General features: G+C 41.5%; 1 protein-coding gene across 2 annotated transcripts in view; it reads left to right on the top strand.

Annotated features, from left to right (window-relative positions):
* The first annotated feature begins 6,483 nt into the window (after positions 1–6,483).
* Positions 6,484–26,896, top strand: part of Lin28b (lin-28 homolog B) — a 74,087-nt gene continuing 53,674 nt past the window's right edge. For both annotated transcript variants that reach the window (XM_032899105.1, XM_032899104.1), the window contains exons 1-2: positions 6,484–6,493; positions 7,338–7,519. In XM_032899105.1, the coding sequence (XP_032754996.1) occupies positions 6,484–6,493; positions 7,338–7,519 (192 nt within the window). The remainder of the gene's footprint in view (positions 6,494–7,337; positions 7,520–26,896) is intronic.

Below are 26,896 nucleotides of genomic sequence, written 5' to 3'. Positions count from 1 at the left end.
ATAGAAGTAACAGATAAGTTTGTGGCATACGGTTATCAGCTCGCGGAGGTGACTTTTTAAAGACCAGCTTGCAGGTGACTTCACATTGTTTACATATGGACGTGTGTTGTTTCTAGTGCGCCGTTCAGTTGCAGAAGCAGACTTTACAGAGGAGGCTGCCGTAGCACTGACCTGAACTCTCTGATTTTAGGTTCTTCAGAAGATGATGAGGTCACTCAACCAGGGTTCATCAGCCCCAGGTTAGTCTGTTTTTTTAAATCAAATGTTTTACTCAACCATATGAGAGGACTTGACTGTCCCCAAGGATTTGTCCATTTGATTTTTCCACAAGGGCAAGATTGGCACTGCGTCCTAGTGTACTGCATCCAGAAGTATCCCATCTTTAAAACCGGTATTCCCACCACAGTTGTGTGGGTGGCATGTTCTGCTTATCCCAACCTTCTGACTGGTAGTGCTTGGTTCTGTGATTTTCCTTTATAACTTTTCCAAGACAGATAGCATACTCAGACACTCACTAAGACTATCCGCTCCTCATTCATCTCTGTGATTCCCAGTAGGCACTAACAAGTGTCTGTTGAGTTAAAACAGTGTTTTAACACTGTTTTACAGATAAAGCAGTGTTTTCAAGTAACTCACTGTATGTGAGTGGGCTTTGGGGAAGTTTCACCTCACTAGTTCAGGCTTGTTATTTATATTGCCTTCTGTAGTGACTGAGATCTGCTCATTATCCTAATGTGGAACAGAGCTGTTTGACGTTAAACCTAGACTGTAGACATGGAATTTTATTATTTATATTATTGATTTTTTTCAGTAGTACTCCTACTGATAGTATTACGTTTCTCTGGCATTTGCCCTAATGAGTTAAAAACCTGTCTGAGGTTAGTTGGTTTGTTTTCATGCGGCCCTGCCTGGCCTGTAAACCAAGCTGACCTGGGACTCACAGAAGTGTGCCTGGCTGTGCTGTGAGTTCTGGGGTTGAGTGTGAGCCTCCACAGTTGGCGCTGGCTGGGTCCTAGACTTGTGGACCTTTGAAAGCACTCCACAGGAGCTGCGAGCCACAGACATAATGGTTTATGATGAAATGGCATCTTAATATTAAATTTGCTAATAAGGATTTTATAACCAGAGTAAGGGTCAGATATTTTAATGGAGAAGTCATAGTCAATGCTGCCTTTTGGCAAGCACTATTTTTGTGGAGTCAAACTTAACATGTTGATGATGCTCTAGTGAGTTTCACTGTTTCTACAAGTATTTACCTATCACTTTCTTTCTTCTTACTGTTGACTGTGGAGCTTTTCTGCAAGTAAATTTGGCATTTTTTTAGGCATTTTTTTGGTTTAGAAAAGATGTTAACACCAATGTGTTAAATGGCTGCAATAAAGTTGCTTTTCTGTTTCTCCTTGATGAAAGGGAAGTTGGAGAAGAGAGGTACCATTTTTACCAAAGGAGGTTGTTCCTGCAGGCTGAGCTTTAAACAGAAAAGCTCTATCAGTGGAACCCTTGTTGGGGACACTGAAGCCCCAGCCACTCAGTTAGGAACTAGAGCCTTCCAGCCAGGTTGGAGGTGGGGCTGGAGGCCCAGCCTATAGCTTTGAGCTAGATGATTTTTTCCAGAGTTTGCTTCCTACTGTTTCCAGGCCTCTCAGCTTCTACTCCCTACCTTTTCCCAGCTTCCTATCTCTGCTGTGGTCAGTAACCTCTTCAGAGTAAATATTGAAATAATCCTAAATAACAATAATCTTAAATAATCTTTCCATCTGATTATTTGTTTTTATGAGATGAACTTTTAAATAATTAATCTGTAAATGATTTTAGGGGAAGGAGAATAAATATGTGTACATTGAGTTTTTCATTCTGTAGATTCAGACATTTCCACTTACTGTAAAATAATCCTTGAGTTATGAAGCATGCAAGTGCAAGTAACAAGTGGAAAATAGTGTCTGTTAGTTTTCAAGTTTAAGTTCTTTTGTGCTAGTCTGAGTAGTTATATAAAGCTTATTTATTACTAGGTGATTGTTTACAAAGTTACCATTTTAACTAAAATAATTTATAAAAGCATTGGTTTAACATAGCTTAGAAAATATGTGAGAAAAGTAATACTCATTTTTTATTTCTTTTTATTGCAAGAGAAATGCTATTATAGCGGAATTTTGCTAGATTTTCAAAATAACATTTTATAAATAGTGACTTTAAAATAATGTATGCCTCATTTATGAATTCTGTTCTTCCAAGTTTTGTTTTACTGCTAAAGTACCTGACCAAAAGCCAGTTACAAATAGCTTGTTTTTGAAATGTAAAAGTAATTTAAATGAAAAACTTCAGATTTATGATAAGTTCCTCCGTTTCCACACTAGTCTCCAAACAGTAGAATTCAGAAGGCATCTAAAAAATGTTTTAAAGAGGTTTTTGACAACTGAATAACTAACTCTAAGAAGAAAAATTGCTTGAAGTCAGAGCATTTTTTTGTCTCCCAGTTTTTTCTTTTTTGTTTTTTTTGTTTTGTTTTGCTTTTTTGTTTTTAAATTGAACGGGACCGGAATTTTGGTTTTGGAAACAAAAACAAAAACTCCTTCATTTTCTTGGTACCTTTGCTAACACACTCAGTCGGGGTCTCATTTCCTATGACTCCCTGTTTTCATCCACTTTCCTGAAACACAGGGAGTGGCTGGAATCGGATCAGTTCCCCGACGCCGGTCGATAGCCGTGGCCCAAGATCGCGCAGGAACGGACGGGGTCCCCAAATCCACAGTCTCCGCTTTCTAGATCCTTCCGAGAAAGGCGCTGCTGATGTGTTAGCTGTTTGCCAGGCTCCCGACTGCAGGCTCCGCAGCTTGCTAATTTTAAGCATGGCGGGTGGGGGCGGGGGCAGTCACTTTCTCTGGAGTCTCCTTGCTTAGATTTAGAACCTTCTGGAATCTCAGAGGTAAAGAGATCAAATTATAAAGGAGACATGCTTAGATTCAGTAAGAAAGGTCTAGATCCAGACTAATGTTTTGTCCTAGTGGTGAAGATAGGGCTTCTTTTGTTTGTTTTGAAGAGCAAGATGACAAATGTTTAAAAGCCCCTTAGTAAGACACAGCCTTCTGTGGAACGACCGAATTTCTAGAGGGAAGATTGTGGAATAAGGGGTAAAGGGTAAGGGGGTAGAAGACAGAAAGGTGAGGAATTTGCCGGACCGGAAAGAAAGGAAGGGGCAGGTATGCAAACCCCAGAATTCGACCCTGGAGGACTTGGGGCCCTGGAGCCTTGGGGACTGGTGCAGAAGCTGCACCGGGGAGTGCTAGCTGCCGAGAGAGAGCTGGAGCTGCTGACCTCTGCTTACTTGCTGAGTGAACGAGATGGGTCGGGTCTCAGCAGTGCCACAGCTCCTCATAGGCTTCACAAGAACCAAAACACAGTTTCTGCTTTAATAGAATTACACACAGCTTCCAACGGTGAGCAAGGTCGGAGGTTCTTGCAGAACGGGGTTGCGGAGCCATTCAGTTGAGAAAACATGACCACCTTTTAAAACCTGGGAAGCCCAAGGCTCAGATCCAAAGGAATAGATTGGGGCTCCAGTATTGAGTTGAGTCAGGGTAGGACTTGGGCTAATTTTAAAGACGTTTTGGAAGAGCTATGATAAATCAAGCTATGAAACATTTGGCTTTTGAAGGTTTAAAACATGCATTTTAGTCAAACGCGGGTCTTTCTGGCACTAAAACCAAGTAGGAAATGAGAAAAAAATTAAAACCAGAAGACTTCAGAAGGTGACAAATTGGAAAGCATTGTAGGAGACTCCTAAGAGCCATTTTATGTGATAGAAGCGCTCTGAGCCTTAAGAGCTTATGGTCAGTTTATAAAAAGGCTCAAAAGATGTGGGGAGGGGGCAGAAGCTATTTAAAGACAGTACCATATCCTTGAGTTGATGAGATTGTGTCTCCAACTCTCCCCCTTCCCCATTTCCTTCCTGTTTCTTTCTAGCCTTCCTTTACCTCTATTTCCCTCTCTTCTCCCCCCACCCCTTCCCCGCCCCAACCCCTAAGCTATGTAAATGCTTGTGCCTTAAATTCTTGGTCAATGAGTTTTAGAGATTTTTCTCAGGGTTCCCAATTGGAAAAAGCCTTATGTATAACTTGAAAGGCTGATGTCCCTTTCAGGAAATGAATGAATTGATAACCTCTGACACCAGTGACCAGCCTGGTGAACCCTACCTTAATACTTTGAATACCAGAGGCCCCTAATCAGGTACAACTGTGAGTCCCATGACTGTACCATCCAGTGGGGTTCAGCAGTAGTGTTCCTACTTTACACATACTGGAGTGTATCAGAAAGAAGGCAAGGACTCAGAATCCATTTACTGTGTGTTTGATTCTCACTAGTAAACTTTTATAAATAAAACAATCTTGTAGATAAGAAGAAATTCACCATAAGCCAAATTTAGAGGCCTGCCAATTTTTTGAGACTTTTGCATAACTATTCCCATAAACTATCCCAGTTTACATGGATACTTTTCCATGTTCCTTTTAGATTTTTAAAAGGTAATCTTTTTTGAGTTACAAAAAATAACATTTAGAATTTCTTATTGTTTATAATGTATGTAATGTAACAAGTGTGGTAATAATCCTTCTCTACTGTTAAGATGTTTAGTGAATGCTTGGTTAGAAACAACTGCGTTAGAATGTGGGACTTGTTACACTGGAAAACCCTTGGATTTTAACGTTTTTTTCTCTCCACCAGCTGGCACATTGTTATCCTTCTCAAAATAAATAAAAGCTTGCCTCCTTCCTGAGAACAACAAAAGAAAGAAACAGATGAAAAATCTTTCCAAATTGATCAGTTTTGATTGACACCCTTTATCACAAACAGCTGAAAATTATTTATTTCTGTATGCCTCAATTATTTTCAGATCTGAGCCTATTATTTTTAGGTTTTTCGGCAGGAGAAGGAGTGTTAATAGGTGCACTGTGTGGACTTTTCGTAATCCCAACATTTTAGTTTGTGTGAGGCACTGTGTGGGCTGGCTGGAGAGATGGGGTGGGGGTGTGCGGGCACGGTGGGGGAGGGTCAGCTGGTAGCTTTGAAGAAGGGAAGTGGTATCTACAGTTTTTCTGTAAACTGCTTGCTTAAGAAAATGGGGGGATGGGGTAGTGAAAGACTGGTGGAAGCCTTATAATGTTTCAAAACAGGTCATTTATTTTAAAGAAACAAAGCACTTCTAGTTAATATATAATGCTTTTTGAAATATTCGATGAGGTGGTTAGTACCGTTACAAACACAACAAAAACAATTTGAAAAGCCAGAAGTGTTTCGATGCAGAGGGCCAACAGGAAGGGACAGGAGGAGCCCACTGCGATATTACAGTTTCGTGTATTTGAGCGACCTTACTGCTGGCTGTAGACTTCTAAGATGTCAGGGTCCAGTTAATGTTCCGCGGATTTACCTTTCCCCTACGTGCCCTCTCTCCCGACCCCAGCAGCGGAGGCTTTTTTCTTCTACGGTCGCCTCTCCTGCATCCCTCTTCACCTCCTAGCGCCGCTCCCCTCCCCCCAGCGCTGAGTCTCCTGCTCTTGGGGAACAATCACCACTGATTGAGGTTCACTCTACGTTAGGCTGGAAAACTGGGCTGTAATTTAGGAAGTCATTAATCACATCTTCTCCCCCGGAAAGAGATGGCGGAGAAACCTGTGAAGCACAATTTCTTACTATACCTCTCAAAAACGCTCTGATATGAGCAACACTATTTGATAGGAAATTAGTAGCGATTTTTTTTCCAGTAGGATTTTATTTCAAATAAAAAAAAATCAGGTTGAAATTAGATGTGTTTTTGCCTTTCGGTTTATGTTACCAATATCTGAAGTTAATTGTTATTTAATTAAATTAAATTTGGACTTCGGAATTGCGTATTTTCCTCTACAAATTAAATATTACCGTCCCTGAGGTAGGTTTGGTGCTGTGGAATAGCAGCATCCCTGTGGGACGTATGTGGGGAATCATAACATCAGTTGCTTTATTTAAATGGCTCCCCCTATGAGATTAGAGACGCTTGTGTGCAGAGCAGGCGCGTGCACACACACTGTCTGTCGCCTTTCTAAACCAGCGATTCACCATGGCCCTTCGTTTAAACAGTACAAAACCAGCATTCGGGTTAATCAGAAAGCAGCGTCCCACACTGTCCGTAAGAGTTTTCCGTGCTCATTCATAAATTATTTTGATGTCAGCACAGATGAAGTGGCGATTGGTTATCTCTCCCTCTTGCCAGCCCCTTAAGGATCCGAGGTGAATTAGTAGCAAGAAAGCATGTAATTGACAGAGTCACGTGTGCTCAGGGGCCAGAAACCGGAGAGAGAAGAGGAAAAAAATCAAAAGAAGGAAAGCACATTAGACCATGCGAACTAAATTTGTGATCACACAAAATCAAGATGTTAGACTGATGCTGAAGATCACTCCGCTCCAAAGGGAAAGTTTTCATCTCTGGAGTTTGAAGCTGAGGGCCGGTGGGGCAACATGGCCGAAGGTTAATTTTCTTTTCTATTGTTTTACTGTGATTCCTCTCTTCTTTTCTCCCCTGCTTCTCCCCACCACGCAGTTTCTCACCCCTTCTCCCCTGTCCCCCTTTACCCTAATACTGGGCATTATCTCCCCACCCCCTTGGAGTGCCGTTCGGCAAAACCTATTGTTACAGATCTCCAAAATGTTTTGTACCGCCCACACTGATTCACAACTTGCAAAGCTTTCAGAGGGCTATTGTTTGAATTGTGTGTGTGTGTATGTGTGTGATTACTCGTAGTTTCAGTTAGTGAGTCCAAGAAAACTTTTATACACCTGCCCCCTCCCCCATTCTATCCTAACTTTAATTGAAAGTTAGGGGGAGGGGAATGCACATTGCAAATAACCCGGGATTCCCGTCTGCCGCATGTGCATTAACCAGTAGCCAGCCATCCTTAGGGTTTCTCTTTTTTTCTTTCTGCTTGCCAGGAAAACCAGTCTCGCTGAAAAAATTACTCTTTGTAAATTGGCCTAGGATTAGGTCAGCAGTCTGTGAGTGCAGTGTCACAGCCGTAACTATAGAATGCTCCCGAGGAAAGGAGCCAGATGAGAAAGTATGCGGATGTACAGAAACGTGGAAGCTGGTGCGAGCCAGCGAGCGAGCTAGCTAGCGGGCGGTGCAGCAATGTGGCTTCCCCTCCCTGCCTTTGCTTTTAACCCTTTTGGTTTCTTCCCTTTTTTGTTAAGAAGGAAAACGTTTGCCAGCCTTTTGTTTTCAATCTTCATTGCTTCCCTTCACAAGCAAACATTTGTGTTTAGATGAGCACGAGGTAGAAACCAGGCTAACTGACTTTTGTCCTCTTCCATGTCAGGCGGGGCAGGCAAAGGTGAAGAGCCGGAGAAACTGCCTGAGCTGGCGGAGGACGAGTCCCAGGTCCTGCGTGGAACTGGCCACTGTAAATGGTTCAACGTGCGCATGGGATTCGGCTTCATCTCCATGATAAGTCGGGAGGGAAACCCCTTGGATATTCCAGTCGATGTATTTGTACACCAAGTAAGCCAGACCTTTAATCCCTCGTTACCGTCCCGTGTGTGGGAGCTGCTGTGTGGTTATGTTGATGGACGTAGACAAATGTGCTCGTAAGTGTATTGAAATAAGGAAATATTCGAGAAAATCGGGATTGTCCAGTGTTCAGATGTGTCCCTTCCAGCGTCTATTTTTCTAAATAGAAAGTGAGTCCGGTCCTTACTTCACTGACTGGTTACTTAGTAAACCTTCCCTTCATTCGACAATGAAACTGCATTCTAGAAGCGCCCCTTACCATTGGCTGACATTGCCTGTGCTCAGTGAATGAATGGGAAGTGCAGGAGGAAACACTGGGGATCCTTGAAAGTTTCGCCCAGTTGAGCAATTTGTTGTTGTAAGAAAGCGGAGGCACCCTGCCTGTGTTTAGGATACTTCTGATGACAGTACCACCTGTACTGGTTTATCATCCTCTGTTCTTTAGTCGTTTGCAGGCTTTCGTCAGAATAACTTGGTTTGATAGTAAAATGACATAGAATGGAGAGTGGGTTTGAAGTAGTGCCAGAGAGGAGGCTAAGTAACAGACCCTTAAGAACTATTTCTCTTAGGTCATTGACTCAGGGATACTGTCTCTTTAAGAGACCAAAATTAAAAAAAGAAAGAAAGAAAGAAATGCAGCCATAATCGCTGTTTAAAACCTGATAGTTGGTTACACTATCTAAAATATCTTAAAATCTAAAATTTCTTAAATACCAAATGGACAGTCATTGTTTTCCATTAAAAAAAAAAAAGTCCCCAGGAAACAATAAATACCTTTTCTCGTAAATCCCTTTCTAGTAACTAATTGCTTCAGGGTTCAGAAGAGTTTACAATCTTGCAAGTAAAGGAAATAAAAATTTTCTCATGAGTTGGTAGACAGGAAGAGGCTCCTGAGGAAGGCGTTGTTTTGGTTTACTAAGTGAAATACAACTGAGTGGGTTTTGTGTTGCATGTTGGCCTGGGTCCACGTCTGCAGCCTGGAGTTTCTCTGCTGAACAGTTGCGTCCCACTTGTTCTTGGTAATGCTTACACCCCGTTCCCTAAGGAAGGTCAGTGTAAATTACCTCTGCAGCCAGGAGACACGGGACGCTCTGCCTTCCTCTGCTGTGCTCTGTGCTCGCTCCCTGTCTGACTGCTGTGCTTGGCAGCTCACCTAGGAAGGTAGGCATCTGCGAGGTGAAACAGTGTAGAGTGAACAGGTACGCGGGGAAAGCCTGCGAAGTTATCATTGCTTTTTCTCTTTTAAAATTTCTTAGATTGAATGACTAAGAGAAATCTATCTGCCCCGGCTCTTGCTTCCCCCTTGAAGGTTGTTTTTTAGGTTGTTAAATTGTTCTTTACGATGTCATAAATTTGTTTTATAGATGATAAATGAAAAAATAGAACTTTTCTTTGTTTGATAGCACCTTGTTATAATTTTGTTGTATTTGGGTTTTAAAAATATATTTTAGAAAGATAGAAATATATTGAAATACTAGCTATTTCACCAACCAGGGTTAGTATTTAGGCTTCTGAAGCACCCACTTTAAACTGTTTAATAGGAGTCCCATGAACACTGAATTAAAGCTATATTGCTGGTAAATGTCATAACCATTGTGATTTCTATAGTATCCACATCTCTGCACATGGACAAGGACGGTCATAAAATGAAGACTCTTTGCTTTTAAATTTGAGATTGACAAATAAATTATGCATTATGTGAATTATTACACTGAAGGGAGAAGAGTTCCTGATGATTTTAGTCCAAGTAAAAGTTAGGCGGTTGTGAGCGAGGTACTTAGGGGACTGTGAACATCTCTGTAAATCAGCTGTGGTTAACCTAGCTATTATTTATATCTTAAATTTCCTTCATCATAATTTTATACTGGTCTGTATAAGTCATAGTTAGGAACTTGGATGTCCAGCTGCACGAGCCTTTGTGAGGTACATACCGTCAGGCTGGCTCTTTAACCTAACGTGCTACTTTGCGGATCAGTGGTGATGCGTGTGGTTGCGTGCGCTGAGGCCCACTCTGTGGAGTGGTTCTAGCTCCATCTCGTAGGTGCTGAACTCGCGATCCTCGGCTTCAGGGACCAGTGCTTCCCCCCGTTACACCACCCTGATGGTCGTGTTTGTATCCTGAAGTACATGTGCCGTAGTATCCCAAGCATTTGGGTTTTCATTTGTTTGGTTTGCTTGGGTTTTCCGAGGGTTTTTCCGTGTAGAACTAGCTGTCCTGGAAGTCACAGAGACCTGTGTGCCTCTACCTCCCCAGTGTTGGGCTTAAAGCTGTATGCTTCCACCACCACCCGCTCTGAGCACATGGGTTTTCCTAAGAATTATTTATTTATGAATTCAAGTACGCTGTAGCTGTCTTCAGACACACCAGAAGAGGGCATCCCATTACAGATGGTTGTGAGCCACCATGTGGTTGCTGGGATTTGAACTCAGGACCTCTGGAAGAGCAGTGCTCTTAACCGCTGAGCCACCTCTCCAGCCCTCCGAGCACATTGTAATGTTATGTATTTGAGAAATCAAAATTAATGATTTAAAACAAATTTATTTTTATTTTACATGCATTGATGCCTTTTGCCTGGACGTATGTCTGTGTGAAGATGTCAGATCTTGGAGGTGTAGACAGTTGTGAGCCGCTGCGTGGGGGCTGGGAATCCATGTTCTCTGGAAGAGCATTCAGTGCTCCTAACTGCTGAGCCATCTCTGCAGCCCCCAAATATATTATTTTCAAGGTGTTTAATATTTAAAATGTATACCAAGGGACCCACACATTTTTTTCTTTCTTATGGGTATTTCCTACAAAGAACTGCATATTCTCTTTATTTCATAGCAATTGAGGTTTTGATAGGCAGTTCTTTGCAGTAAGTCTTATATATAGCTCTGCATACTGGTTGTATGAGTATATTTAGAATTTGTTGGCATTAATGTAAAGTTTGTTGTAGTTCTTGTGACATCCTCAAGTTGGACATGTGCTTCTCCTGTGTTTAGATAACACAGGTAAAAGAGATGAGATTCAACTGTTGGAAATACTGACGATTGGTGGCTTAAAATGAGCCCTTATGCGATTTCTACTGTTAATGTGATTTAAGTGATCATGGTTTTTTTTTTTGTTTTTTTGTTTTTTTTGGTTCTTTTTTTCGGAGCTGGGGACCGAACCCAGGACCTTGCGCTTCCTAGGCAAGTGCTCTACCACTGAGCTAAATCCCCAACCCCTGTGATCATGTTTTTATGGTCAGAAAATCAACATGTATTCTAACTCATCTTAATAATGACTCGATGTTCAGTAATACACATTTTATAAAGAACTATTACATTTATGAATTTTGTCCTATTTCATTTCTTTTTTTAAATATTTATTTATTTTCTGTATTCGAGTACACGGTAGCTGTCAGGCACACCAGAAGAGGGCATCAGATCTCATTACAGATGGTTGTGAGCCACCATGTGGTTGCTGGGAATTGAACTCAGGACCTCTGGAAGAGCAGTCAGTGCTCTTAACTGCTGAACCATCTCTCCAGCCTAGTCATATTTATTTTATTTCTTTTAGCTTATGCATGCTAGGCAAGCATTTTGTTACTGAACTCTGTATGACCGCATCTCATAGAAATTGCTCAAGTATCCAATGCGATGCACAAAGATTTGTTCCAATTTAAGTGCAAGTATTTCTGGTCAAGGATCTCGCCAAAAAATTTATATAGAATACAATTATTTTGTACGTGTTAATAACTAATTTTCCTATCAGCTTCTTTATATTAGTAACTTAGAACAGTTGCAGCTACAATCAGATTGTAGGTAGAAACGTGTTTAGTTGAGGGTCAATGGCTTTCTTTTTATTGAAATAACAGGTTTTTAATAAGAGTTAAATACAATGGACTATTTTTAGAAAAATTGCATGCTATTTAAATAATTTGATATTGGATATGTACATTTTTGTGTAGATTTTGATACTGATTTCCTGAGTCTTTATCTCACTTAAGAAAACAAGATTTTGGGGCTGGAGGGATGGCTCAGTGGTTAAGAGCACCAACTGCTCTTCCAGAGGTCCTGAGTTCAATTCCCAGCAACCACATGGTGGCTCACAACCCTCTGTAATGGATTCAATTCTCTCTTCTGGTGTGCCTGAAGACAGCTACAGTGTACTCGCATAAAATAAATAAATCTTTAAAAAAGAAAACAAGATATTGGATATGATAGCTCTCGCTGACCTCTGTGCTTCACTTTGTGTCTTTGTACGTTTGGGGTTCTTGGCCATTGAATATGATGTAGAATATGAACTTTTTAATATGAACTTTTTGTTTGTTTGTTAACTGGGGGCATGGCTGGGGGGTTGTTTGCTTGCTGGTTTGTTTGTTTGTTTGTTCAGAGAACCTGGGTTCTGTTACCAGCACCTATATCTGGCAGCTCAAAAATTGCCTGTGATTCTAGTCCCAGAAGGATCTGATACCTTGCAGACATGTACAAAATAAAACCAACCAGCCAGCCAACCAAACAAGCAAAACTCCGGGCTGCAGATGGCTCAGCAGTGAAGAGCTCTGTGCCAGAGGTCCTGAGGCCTTTGCAGTTACTGGTATTTTCCTTTTAGACTTTGTATTTTTGTTTTGACAAAGAATACAAATGTCTGAATTATAAAGCTTTTATATAGTCCATGTTTCTTCTTATTGCTTATCTTAGAACCCATCTCAAAGAGTAATGGAAATTAAATTGAAAGTTATTATGGCCGGGTACATGACGCACACCTGAAGCTCCATTTCTAGGAGCATCAGGAGTTTGATACCAGCTGGCGTGAGCTATATCCTGTCTGAAACAAACAGAAAGTTACAGTCTAAATTTAAAGTGTTAGTAAGTATTACATAAGTGAACGAAACATTTTAGTACTGTGCCAGGCTAGTCAACATTTTATTTCTATATATCCTCAGTTTCTACAATACTTCAATAGTAAATTGTTGGAGAGAGTGCTTGTGTTAAAAGAACTTGCTGCTTTTGAGAAGGACACAGGTTCAGTTATCAGTGTGCGCACAGAGGCAACTTACAACCATCTTTTAATCCAGCATCAGGGAGTCAGACAGTTTCTTCCGCACTTCTGGCCCCTGTGTGTGTGTGTGTGTGTGTGTGTGTGTGTGTGTGTGTGTGTGTGTGTGTGTGTGTGTGCGCGCGCGCGCACCAATAAAAATAAAAAACACAAAGACGTAAAAAAAACTGAATAACTTAATACTTAAGCTTGGTGTGATGATGTACACTTTCTGTCCCAGAAGCAGGAGGGTCTCTGAATTTGCCTCTAGCCAGTACTGCACAGTAAGACCCTGTCTCAGTTGAAATTAATAATGTGAAGACATTTACTTCAGTGTATTTGAATTCCAGGGCACATTCCTACTATTAGACTGCTAGTCTAATTTAACTTTTATCAGGCATATATTAGCATGATTACATTTTTCATATGCAAATTCTGACCTTTGGGCACACCAGGCAAACTCTACCACAGAGTTAAGTTTCCAGCCCCAAATACCAGTTTTAAAACCAGCTCATTGGCTTGTGATCCCAGATCTGACTGACACAGGGTGATCTTAAGCTTGAGGCTAGCCTGGCTAGTCTCAAAAAAAAAAAAAAAAAAAAAAAGTCTAATTTACCAAAATTTTAAGATGATTTTTCTTAATTTAGCAATTCAGAAAATTGGGGTAAGCTCCAATTGTTTTAGAGCTGTATAGTCATAAAATCAATTTAAAGGCATTTAAACCAACATTTGGCAAGTTTTACATGTAATGTGCAAGATACTGAGTATTTCCTTTCTGATTTTGAAATAGTCTTAACATTTTTAAAAAGAGGCTGGTTTTCATTCTTATTTTAAATTTAGAAGTCTATTAAGTTCCTATTTAGACCAGGCTTCTGCATTTCTTAGTTGTTTTCCTGTTTCCCTTCCCAGGTTCACTGCCTGCTCCCACTTCCCGTCTCCCATCTTTTTTAATGAGCGTGTGTGTGCCAAGTGGGAGTCCACGCCCTGACCCACTCACTGTGTTCGAGGGTCCCTGTCTGCAAGCCCTGACCCACACTCACTGTGTTCGAGGGTCCCTGTCTGCAAGAGCAATTTTAGGCTCACAGCAGACAGGAGGAAGTGGCGTGAGTGAGGCTTGGTGCTCAGTGTACTCTTGGTTATGTTTTATTCACCTTTTCAAACCACAGTTCAGAACAAATGAAGACAGTATTTTAAAATAGGTCGATGACGACCGACTTCATCCAGTAGTGTCCAAAACACCTTTCACTTACCTATGAGCTTTTGATTTCATGAAAATTTAACACGTTTAATAACACGTATTCAATATAGTAGGCTAAAAATAAAATGTTTTACAGAGCACTGTGGTTCATGTCTGTTGCCCTGCACTTGGGGACAAAGACATGAAGAGCCATCTCTCTAGCTCCCAGGTTAGTCTTTTTAAAACTGAGTATTTTTAACATTTGATAAAATATGTTGTATAATACTTAATTTTTATTGCAGTGAACTCTAGAACTTTTCATTATAGTTTTATAATAAATAATATTGTTTAGTGTATAACATAACTATAGTCCTAGCTGTTCAAGAGGCAGAGGAAGGAAGGTTGCTTGGACTTACAAGTTCAGGCCTAGCCTAGGCCACATAATGGAACCTTATCTAAATATATATAAACTGTCGGAAGTATCAAGGTATAAACCGAGGTTTGGGAATAACTTGGCATGTAGATATTTTTGTTTTAATAATTTGTTGCTCTGTGTGGGGTTTAACTGTTTTTCAGGTGTATATAATGTTTATTCTTTAGTGTAAACTAAGGAAAGACACTGTTTTAATGAATATATTTTGATAACGCTGTTAATAATTGTTTAATTTTGTGTGTGAGAAGAACATAGACTAATAGAATGGTATAGACTCTAGTTACGTAAATGGATTAATCTTTTGGGGGGAAGTTATTTGTAACTGCAATGAGTAGGGACACCAACGTAGTCCTCCGCATGGCAGTATTGTGCAGACTCAATGCTTCCACGTATGAAATACTCCATAGTTTGACACATGAAAAGGACCCAGCATATGTTGTTTTCTGTGTGGCGTAGTAAGGGAAAGTCACTGGGTTTGGGGTCTTGGGTCACTTGGCGGGCTTCAGTCTTTTGCTGCTATTCTGGTAGCATCAGTATTCACACAATTAAAATGTGGTTGGTGCAGTCTCCTATTTTAGAGAGGTCAGGTTAAGTCCATTGAAGTTGACATTGTATCTATAAAAATAATCTAAAGCTTGTGAACAATGCCAGATGACAGTTTTGATTTTATTTGAAGACTATTTTTCAAAAGCTCATGTCATGAATTTTATTTGTTGTTTCATTATTGTTTTTGATCTGCAATTTATACATTCACTATTATATATACTTATATATAATAACACATACACACTTGGATGAGAGAGAGAGAGAGAGAGAGAGAGAGAGAGAGAGAGAGAGAGAGCGAGCGCACCAAGCGCCATCATATGAGAAGCTTTGGTCCTTGGAAAAGGAGAAGTCAGTTGTATTTTACTGATCTTCCTCTTAACTGACTGATGGTCTTTTTCTGTACAACATAAACTTGTGGCTCAATTCATTAACATCATAACTTCAATAACAATATTATTACGCTTATTCATACTGAATTAAGAAGAGTGCTCTGTCCTTGTTACAGATAATGTGTTTCCTTTTTAGAAAGTAAGCACTCTGGTAATTTGAATAGCAATGGCCCTGTAGGCTAAGATAAGATAGTTGAATGCTTAGTCGCCAGGGATTGGTATGATATGAAAGGATTAGAAGGATTAGGCGGTGTGGCTTTTTGGAGGAAGTGTGTCACGGGGGGGGGGGGGCTCTGAGGTCTCAAAAGCCCATGCCAAGTCCAGTGTCTGTCCCTTGGTCTGAGGAACAGGACTTATTTCTTAGCTACTCCTCCACTCCAGTACCACCATGTGTGCTGCCTGCTGCCTGCTATAGTGATGATGGACTAAATCTCTGAGCTGTAAGCAAGCGAGCCTGTATTTAAATGCTTTGTTCTTATGAGAGTTGCTGTGCTCATGATGTCAATTCATAGCAGTAGAACGGTGACTAGGACACTCAAATAACCCGTGGTTCTTTAATTTTTCTATTCCGTAGTCTTTACTAATCACTAAGTGTAAAGCACTCACTGTTGGGTGAGAGATTGAAGGATTCTGCTTTCTGCATCCCCTCCCCTCCCTCACATTTTGGCACATTTTGGGACTAGAGAGGTGAGCTAGTAGAACAGGGTGCTTGCTGTGCAAACATGAGCGAGCCTGAGATCTGATTCCAGCACATACTTTAAAGCCAGCCATGGCTGTGTGCACCTGAGCGTGGGACGTGTATCAAGCTGAGGCTTAAGGGGGATATTGACATAGGATACCTCAGATTCTTTTCTGAGCTCTGCATGTTCACATATACTCAACACATAGCCACTACAGTCTCCCCCATACATGCACATGCACACACTTGGCACACTTTTCAATAAAAAGATTTTTTTTAAATTATTGTTACTCATAAATGACAAAAGGTTTACTTTTTCCCTCTTTACTATGCATTTTGCTATTTGCAGAATCAAATTATAAGGCTCTACTAATTTTATTTGGGAATAACTGATAGAAAATAAATCTTAGGATAGACATAATAGTTCATGGCTATAATGATCTTCCATGGGTCACCAATTCCAGACCTGCCTTGGATACACAATGAACTTCAGGCCATTCTGAGATGACACATGTGAGTTCTAGGATAGTCCAACAGTAGTTAGACAGTAAAACACTGCCTCAAAACAAACAAAACGAAACAGTAAATGTTAAAAAAAAAAAAAATCTTTTAAAGGTATCTACAGGGGCTGGAGAGTTGATGGCTCACTGGCGAGAAGCACTGGTTGCTTTCATCCCAGAGGACTCAGCATTCACATGGTAGCTCACAACTTCTTATAACAGTGGTTTCAGGAAGTCAGAGATACAGACTCTAGGCACTTGAAACCAAATGCACGCACGCACGCATGCACGCACGCACAAATCGTGTTAAATACACTGTTTTTAGTAGTCTTTTAAAGTATAGTTTTTAGATTTCGCAGGGAAACTTGTTTTTGCCCAATTATTGCCAGTGTATATACCAATATACTTTTTCCCTGCGTCTTTTGTTATGACATTTCACTTCTAAATATCAAATTCACCTTAAATTGTGACTTGTTAAGTTGAGCTGTATTTGAAATATCATTAATTTGCTGATCACCCTGACTGAGATGTGTATTTATATTTGTAGTTTGTCTTACAGGACATAAAAATTTCATGTAAATTTCAAATTACTTTTACTTGGGCTAGACTTGTTCATGACCTTTTCTTTCCCCCACTTAGCAGTGAATTCCTTCAGTTATTAACAATAATGACTGAGATGTTTATAGATGCTGTTATGCCTAAATTTTTTCCTCTTAGCGTACATAAGTGGACTTTTGTTAGGTCAGCCAATAACAGACATGTGCCAGCATGGGTTGTGCCTGTCACTTTAAACACCTAGGTCGGTAATGCAGTGTTTATGTGTGCATTCTCAAGTGTGCTTTCAATGCAGCTAGGGACACTGGTGCTTAGAGCGGGTGAGGGAGTCATGCTTTTCACAGTTCCCTCAGAGTGAATCTTAACTGACACATACCTGGCAGAGCTCGGTCACTGTAATCAAAAATGTCCTTTTCATTGGAAAATGAGAAGATTCCTTTTTCAGAATTAGATTAAGCTGTAGCAAAAATTCATTCCTAGTGGCGACTTACTTGCTTTTTAGATCTTTGACACAAATTTTCCTGGTTACTAAATCTAGGAATTTGCACATTTCTCCTTTTAGCTGTTTCCTCCCTCACACCACTGGAGGTTTTGAATGTCCAGGAATGTGTGCCCTTTGGCTTAGGTTACAGGCCACTCGATTGAGTCAGGGAAGCCTGGGTCAAGACCATTCTTTGCTGATCTTTTCTTGGGGCTACTTGTAAATCCTGCCTTCTGTTGTAGGAAAGAAAAGTAAAACAGGCTTTTTCTATTGGATCCAGTGGTTGGGGCTTGGTTGTAAGTCCACTGAATTAATTTCACTGTCTTGTTTTATCGAGTTGCAGTTGATTTGATGTATATAGTCTTATTTAAATAACTTCTTTTGGCAATAAAGCATGTCGTAAGTAAGATATGTGCACCCTTGAAATGTAGTGACAACTTTTAAAAAAATTAAGTTAGTTAATTTGGATTATAAAAAGGCCCAAAATATTTTATTGTGAAGTACTTAATCTCTAGCATTCACCCTGAGCCTTCCCTTTACCCCATCAGTGAGTTTATGGTTGGTGCCAGGAACAGTGAAAGACTTCCCATCTAGACTCAGGTTTAAACACACACAGACACTTTGTTCTTATCTCAGCATCCCCTAAAAGTATACAGCTCTGCTCCCAGCTCAGGACCACCCGTTCGTTACCCTGGATATTGGATACTCCCATTTAGTCGAGAGGTGTGTGAGGTGGCTGTGCGCAGTGGGGGATGGGTGTGTGTCTGTGCAGCACCCCCAGGCAGCAGAGGCGTCAGCTCTGCGTGTACACTGCACAACTCTGTTGCCGGGAAATGTAATCTATAGTAAGTGCTTGTTATTTCATGTTAGTGCTTGCTGTGTTCATTTTCCATCGCTTCCAGAGACTTACCGCGACCTCCTGTAACCTCAACCCTCACAACTTTTATCTTGGACGCCTCATCCATTGGCCCCGAGAATCATTACCAAGCTTTTGTTTCTCCCCGAAGAAAAGAAAAAGAAAAAAAAAAAAAAAAAGAGAGAGAAAAACCCTTTTCTTCCATTTTGATTACTTAAATTTAATGACTTTTTTTTTAGTTGGTCACTGATTACCCTGAAGTGAATTTCAGAATGAACGAGAGAGATGCCAGAGTTTATAGGAAATGTTTATTGAAATATGCCTCTTAGTTTACTTTTGAGTAACTATATTTTTTTTTTCTTTTTTCTTTTTTTCGGAGCTGGGGACTGAACCCAGGGCCTTGCGCTTGCTAGGCAAGCGCTCTACCACTGAGCTAAATCCCCAACCCCGAGTAACTATATTTTTAGGAGGCCAAAATACTTATTTAGTAAAATAGATTTCTAAAACAACACTTAAAGTGTGTGTGTGTGCGTGTGTGCGTGCGCACTTGTGTGAGAAAGAGAGGCAGTGTGCACGGAGGTCAGAGAATAAATGTCTAGAGTCTGCTCTCCTCCCACACCCATGTGGGTTCCTGGGCTCACACTCAGGAAGCCAGGCTTGTGTGGCAATGGCCTGCACATCCATTTTCTGGTCATTTATCTTTTGGCATCATTTGAAGTTTCTGAATTGCAGCTTATTTCTCAGAACTTCAAATGTAAGAAGATAAATGGGAAAAAATGACAACTTGATACAAATGTAAAAATAAATGTATTAGCTATATGTTGTAGCCAGGTGTTTGAGAAAATGCTATCTTTTTCCACATCAGTTAAAAGAGAGTAACTGCCAGTTCTAAGGTGGCGACTCAGTCATGATACGGAGTTTACTGTGAACCGTTAACTATTTAGACCTTGAGGCCGTTGGTTTCTATTTACAGTTCAGATACAACCCGACTTGTAAACTTTGGTATTTATATAACCAAATAATGAATGAAACTATAATTTGATTGTTAGAAATAGGGTTTCTCTATGTAGCCCTGGCTATCCTCAAACTCTCTGTAGACCAAGCTGGAACTTAGGGATTCACCTGCCTCTGCCTCCCCAGTGCTAAGCTTAAAGGCACCGCCACGAAGGCATCCAGGAAACAGTGATTTCTTAAGAGTGCCTATGATTGATTTTTAAAATGTATTGCTCTTTGATATTTCTATGTAAGTGGGTCCTTTTAAAAACTTCCAAGAATGATAAGATTTTAAAATTGAATTACATTTTTGTTTAAAGTATTTTATCACAATAAAACATTATAGACTGTTACATAAAAAATTTCCTAGTAGTTCTATAGACTTATAGTTGTTAAAAGACAATAAATGATATTTGATTGAGTGATTTTGTTGACCAGATTAACCAGATTTTTAAATATTTGATTTTGTGTGTATGTGTGTGTTGCTATTAGGATAAATAGGAATGAAAAATATCCTATTTTTAGGAATGTGTTTTATGATATTAGATAAAAACACCTTAAAAATTAAATGGTAGATCATTATGCAAAAAGGTTACATAAGCATCTGTTAATAAATGGATGATCGGATTTTTTGGTTGTTTCTTTTTTAGACTCGGATCTGGGATAAAGTTTGCAACTGATGCACAGTCAGTCAGTGACGTCATCCACATTGACATCACAAGCTTGGTGTGATTTTTGTATCCTCTAACAGTGTACTAGTTTCTGTGAATCATTTCTTCATGTAATTATGTTCCTAGGCTTGGGCTTTTGTTGTTGTTCTTAGGTTCACTTACGTTTATTTAGTGCGCAGAGGTGTTTTGCCTGCATGTGTTTGCGCCATGTGCATGCAGTCCCCGTGGAGGACAGGAAAGGGTGTCAGATCCTTTGGAACTGGACTTAGAGATGACTGTGAACTTCCATACTGTGCTGGAAACCCAGCTCCGGTTCTCTTAAAAAGCAGCAAATGCTCTTAATCTCTGAGCCATCTTTTCAGCAACTTGGATTGAATATTTATTTATTTTTTTAGATCTTTTTTTTTCTTTTGCATTTTTTTTTTTTCTGGAGCTGAGGACCGAACCCAGGACCTTGCGCTTGCTAGGCAAGCACACTACCGCTGAGCTAAATCCCCAGCCCCCGGATTGAATATTTAAAAAAAAATTCTAAATTTAAGAATCTCATAGTTCGGGCCCTAATACACATGTTGGGTGGCTCACCGCCACCTAACAACTCCAGCTCTGGGGTGCGGTGACCTCTTCCCGTCTGTGGGTGCGGTGACCTCTTCTGGCGTCTGTGGGTACTTGCACACATGAGGTGCACACACAAAATGAAATCAGTCTTAAAAGGAAGCTAGCGCTTTCCATTAAGTGCTGGCTGCTGAAAAGGTTTTAGTGGAGCAAAGGGTATGGGGGAGAGCATGAACGTGGATATAAAGAGTGTGTGAGGCCACTGTTTCTGGGGACAGCCGCAGAGCTGTCCTTAATCACACCAGCTGCCTCGGGAAGGGCTGCACTCCAGAGTCCAGCGGAGAGAGACATCCAGGAGAATCTGGGAAACAGTGTCTTGCTTTCCTGTCTTCCACCAAGCGGAGAGTGCTCCGAGGTCAGACCCGGTGTTAAGATGGGGAATTCCTGACTTGGAACAGGGTGCGTGGGAGGTTTGTTAGGTGCTGACTGCACTCCATCCTGTCTTCCTCTGGTCGCTGCCATGCCACTGTGCTCCTACAAGCAATTCAGAGTTTAGATGCTCAATGTTAAGTAGGTGCTCAAACTCCAGATGGAATAGTGCTTTCAGAGTAGATCCTAGCGCTGTAGAATAAAGCCGTGCGTCGTATGTCTGTGTACCTGCATGGATTTACATGTCCTACTTGCTTGAAGAAGCTGTCAGAAACCAGAGACCTCAGGTCTCAGAACTGGAATTATAGGCGGTTGTGAGCTATCTGATGTGGATGCTGAAAGCTGGAGTTGGGTCCTCTCGAGCTCAGAGTAGGTCTGATACAGAACAATTGATTATTTTAATTTATATTTTCGGTTTAAAATTCTAAGGTAAAGGTAAAGGAATTATTTAAATTATGAATTCACTTTGCTGACTCCCAGTTGTTTCTCACTACCTCATTCTGATCTGACCTGCCACCAGTCACTAGCTGAGTGACGTGGTTCTTAACTCTTTTCTCTCCCTACTCCCAGTGCACTCTGAGAAGGAAGCCCTAGTCCAACTGGGTCCACTCAGAAGCACAGGCCTGTCCTGGGCACACGTGCCGCTGTTCCTTAGACAAGGGGTTAGCAGCACACAAGAGATCTTGATCAAAACTCACTTACAATTTATTTTGACACAAATTCTAGTTGCTATTAGGAAAAAAAAACCTTTGTTGTATGGTTAAACCCTGCGCATTCAAATCTGGCCCCTTCTTCTTCCCTGTTAGGTTTAGCTAAACTATTTCTCTTCTGAAGTCTGTGGTCGGTGGCATAAGGTACAAATGAGGACTATGTCGTAACCTTCTGAAAGGTCCGAGTCCCTTCTGTTGTGCTACAGGTATTTCAGCCAAGCCTTTCTTCCTCACACATCCATAGCACTTAGTTAGGTCTGTTAATCTTGTTGACAGCAGTTTGAAGAACTTAAACAGTATGGTTTTGTAATCCTACAGTTAGCTGAAACTGGATTTTGGATGTTGTAATTTATATCTAAAAGATAAGGTGAGTACATGGGTTTTGTTAGCAAGGACATTGGAATTTTTCTTTCTTTGTTGTTAGTAAAAGAATTTAAAAACTGCCTTGTAAACTTGAAGACAATTTTATTAGAATTGAGAGAAAAGCAGGGCAGGTAAGCTGTAAATGCTGACAGCCGCAGGAGAAGGGAGGTGGGTCACAGGGAGAAAGCAAGCTACGCCTTCTATTTCACAGTCCTAGAAAGGAGGCAAGCTCAGTAATGGAGATCGGCAAGCAGCCACGTGGTGGAAGGTGAGGAGAAGCTTCAGAGAAAGAGTGAGAAAGTCCAAGGCATCAGGGAAAGCCAGACTGCAAAGAAGAAAAAAAAGCTGGACTCCTCTGAGTCAGGGGGTGAGCAGCCTCCAGAGTGCTTGGGGGAGCTTTGCAAATGGCTACATGGAAGAGGGATTTATAGGAAGGGCAAGTACTCCATCTCATCAAGGGGATAATTATTCCTCCCCTCTCCTTGGCAAGGTTTTAGGTCAATCGCATTTCCTGTGGGGTATGGACTTCCAACTAGGTGATCGACAGGCCCCGCTGGAGTAATGTTTAGGAGGATTCCATAGTAGGCCTCTTACTGTCTAATCTTTGGACCTAGCTGATCAGAACGCCTTGTCTCCACCCAGGACCATAGGAGTGATAAAACTGATGTTTACTTTTCTAAAAAGGGAAGCAGGAGAGCGGACCTTGAGCTGATCTGAGGAAGGACTGCATCCTGAACAGTCTATACGACTGCTAAGACATGAAAAAAAAGCACAGCTTATAGGCAAATAAAATTAACAAACTGCCAGGCAGATGTAAGGTAATGCACAGATTCTCGTTGTGAGTAATCTTCTAATAGAATCGTCAATAAAAGCATTTTCAGAAAGGCAGACTGCAGTCCTTCTGACTACCTGCCCACCCCAAGTTACTCTGTACCAAGTGTGACTTGCTGATGTGGCGTCTGTCCTGCCAGTTAGACACCCAAGCTGCAGCCAGCACATACTAGAGTCATGTCAGTGATGAACGATACAATCATGATGTCACGTGACTTACATAGTGCTTATATATGCTTTTTCTGGTTATCCAGGTTTTTTCAACACTGAAAGATATCTGTAATTATTGTTCATTTTTGCCAATAAAGAAATTATAGAATTGCTAATTGCCTGATTTCACACAGTTAGGTCAGTAATAGGATTTCAGAATACAGCTCTTACATCTCTGAATTCCCATCATATTTAAGTTTTAATTTTATGTTAATGTGCTCCTTTTGTGCCAGGTTTTGATATTTGTGAACACCAAGCAGGGAGGGGACTGAGGAAGATGGCTCAGGAAGGAAAATGTCTGCTGTGCATGGGGATCTGAATTTGGATCTCTAGCATCCAAAAGCACGGCCACCTGGGAGCCAGGAGGGAGGCTGTGGCACACACCTTCCATCCCAGCGCTCGTGCGAGGGTCAGGGAGTGGGGACATCTCTGAGTTTGAGGCCATCCTGGTCTGCTTGCTCATGGACAGTCAGGGTTACACAAAGAAACCCTGACTTGAAAAACCACCACCACCACCACCACCACCACCACCACCACCACCACCACCACCACCACCACCACCACCACCACCACCACCACCACCACCACCACCACCACCACCACCACCACCACCACCACCACCACCACCACTATCACTACCACCAACAACAAAACAGGTCAGCTGCAGCCGCATGCCCTGGTAATGTCAGTACAGGGGAAGAAGCAGACCTCAGGAGCTCACCAGCCCGCCATTCTAACTGCCTTCAGTTCCACATTTAATGACTTTCAAAATACAGTGTAGAGAGCCATTGAGGAAGATACTCAACGTCGCCATGGCTGATGTCGACTGTTGTCATCAGCTTCTTGACCTTTTCCTCTTCCACTTCCTCCTCCTCCTCTCCTACCTTCCTCTTCCTCTTCCACTTCCTCCTCCTCTCCTACCTTCCTCTTCCACTTCCTCCTCTTCCTCTTCTTCTTCCTCCTCTTCCTCTTCTTCCTCCTCCTATTCTTTCTCCTTCTTCCTCCCCCCCACTTCTCCTCTCTGCCTCTGTCTTTATCTCTGCTCTCCTCCCCCTTCCCTGCCTTCTCAGGTTTCTTACAGATCTGAAGAACTCTCCAAGGCTGATAACTCCACCACAATGAAAGTAATACCAACAGTGCCCTGGTTTGACAACAAGTCACTATCTGAGACTAGGATAGTGAGGGACATAAGTCAGTCTACGGCTAAAGAAGACTATTTATTTATTTATTTTGTTTATTATTTTAGCAAGGGTCTCACTGGGTAACTGGCTGGCCTGAACTCACTGAGGAAATCAGACTGGCCTTGGACTCACCCCAGAGGACTGGGATTAAAAGGATGTGACACCGTGCTCAGCAGTAAAGCGTTTTGGGGGCAGAATATTTGTGTGAGGGATGAAGAAAAAGGGGAAACAAGGAAGGAAGAATTGTGAGTAGAGGCTCATGGCAGGAGGAAGTTGGAATGTTATCCAACATCTGTATTGGTTTCTGTAAGTTGGTAGCGGTCACTACAGCAGACGGAGGATCAGGCTAGGAACACTGTGGTCATGATTGTGTTCCCAGTAGCAGTGAAGGCAGTTCTGTGGGGAAGAGGAAAGCGCTAGGCTGTGTCCTGGAGGAGCATTGCACACTGTTGGTGTGCGTGCTGTAAGGCTGTCCTGGAGGAGCATTCCACACTGTTGGTGTGCGTGCTGTAAGGCTGTGTCCTGGGAGAGCATTGCATACTGTTGGTGTGCGTGCTGTAAGGCTGTGTCCTGGGAGAGCATTCCACACTGTTGGTGTGCGTGCTGTAAGGATTCGAGATCTCTTAAGAGGGCGGGCCAGTGTGTCCAGGGCAACTTATGCAGGTGGGCATGGCATGAGAGTGGAGGGTGCTGGGAAATGATGCTGTAGCAGTGAAGACTGGCTTATGAGCAGGCACCTTTCCTCTGGTCCTTCACACTGAATATTTGCCGTGGGTGGGTTTAAAGGATTCATTGTTCCAAAAGCATCATCTAGACTTAGACATACAAGCTGTCGATGGTCTGATCAGTCTTTTGCTGTGTATGCTTGTCAGGTCCAAAGGGAATTCCACTCCCTCCACATTCTGGTGCTAGTTCCCCTCTATCCAAAGAGTCATTTCTTTATCACTGTCAGAAGGTACAACTGACTGTCTGTGGTGCACATTAGTACCCCAAAGTACATGCTGGCCTCGGGTCTCCCTCAGTGTCACTGTAGACCAGGCTGGCCTCAGATTCACGCCTGCCTCTGCCTCTGCCTCTGCCTCCTGAGTTACAGGATTAAAGGCCACTGTCCTGGCAAGAACCTATCTTGAACCTCTTCCCTCTTCTGAATACTCCTTGTGAGTGCAGAGAGCACTGAGGTGGGTGAGATGTAGAAATGTCGGGATCACAGACTGTGAGGTCCGGGGCTTGCACTCGGGCTGCGTGCTTACTGTTGCTGATTTTACCACAGCTCTTCTGTCTGTGGAAATTACATAGCAATATTCATTAATAGGGTTATGAGTCATCAGAGCAAACGTCTTTCAGGCAATGCCTTGAAAGGGAAGTAAAAGACATCCTATCTTGTAATTTAAAAAAGTGTGTATATGCTACAATTAATGTAACAGAGACATGTGTAGTAAAGGAAGGCCAGAACCAAGACTTAAGAGCAGATACATAGAGTTTAACTGCACCTACAAAATTAAATTTACTGAACAGTGGTCCATTCACTTTTGTGATTCTTAATTGTATCTGCTTTGTTCCATGCCTGCTGATAATGATTTCTTGTGTGTGTATTGATTACCGATCTGAAGGGCCTGCCTGTACCTCACCCTTCCAGTCTCAGCCTTTCCCAAACGTCTGGTTTTTCAGATACGAGAGCTCCATGCATGCATGATTTGCAGAGAATCAGTAGCCAGATTATATTCTTTAAATCTCAGAATACCTCCTAACGCGTCATGCATACCTGAAACCTTAGTGATAAACAGCAGAGCTGTGACGTCAGCTTTAGCGTCCGCACATGGCAAACTGGGACCTTAGGCTTAGGCAACTCAGAAAGAAGCACTGGTATTAAAGAGGGCATAGGTAGAACTTGGTATGAAGGTGAGCTGGTAGGTAGATGAGTTTCTAAAGGGCGAGGCCTTCTTCAGACTTAGCCTCCCCAGTCTCCTCAACAAGTAACCACTGAGCAGTGTGCACGTGTGTGAGCAGAACAGGATGAATGGAATATATGTTTTTATGCAACCTCCACCTCTTACTTCTTGTGTGTCTGGTATTTAATGGAAATAGGAAAATAGACCAAGTAGGAAATTGTATAAAGCATCTTAAAAAGAAAAACTCAAACTCAAAGCCTGAAAACCTAACATTTAAATTCTATAGCCCGGTCTCAGCAGTATTAGAATATGAAGCTTTTATTTTATTTTATTTTATTTTATTTTATTTTATTTTATTTATGTTAGTTCTTTTGAGACAGGGTCTCTCAAGCTCTCAAGCCCTGGCTACCCTGGAACTCATTGTGTAGACCAGGCTGACCTTCACCTCACAGAGCTCTGCCTACATCTCCAAGTGCTGAGATCAAAAGCATGCTCTACCATGCCCTGTCTTCCACTATGCCCGTGAAGAATATGTTTTAAAGGAATATAATTCTGTGGAAGAATAGGAATTCTAATGCATTCTAAACATTGTAGTTAAGGTATATAAAGTGTCACTTTTCATCAGAGAAAACCAGGCTAACGATCAGAAGCAGAATTGGCACATTGGGTCTTACTAGACCTTTTGGACCAGATAATTGTGTTGTGAGGGGCTGTCTTGTACCTTTAAGCTACTTCCTGATGCTGGCAGCACACATCTCCAGCATGACACAGTCACCTCCACAGAGGAACCTCCGACTTGTTGATTTGGGGTAAATCTTTTATAAAATGTTTGAGGTTTTCTAGTTAATATCTTTAACTATAAAGATATTAGATATAAATATAGTAAAAATGTTTTTGGGCGGTCTAAACATTTAGGATAAG

The sequence above is a fragment of the Rattus rattus genome, chromosome 3 (assembly GCF_011064425.1).
Source record: "Rattus rattus isolate New Zealand chromosome 3, Rrattus_CSIRO_v1, whole genome shotgun sequence".
Classification (NCBI taxonomy): Eukaryota; Metazoa; Chordata; class Mammalia; order Rodentia; family Muridae; genus Rattus; species Rattus rattus.
Note: the sequence above shows the minus strand (reverse complement) of the source record. Positions and strands in the feature narration are given on the sequence as shown.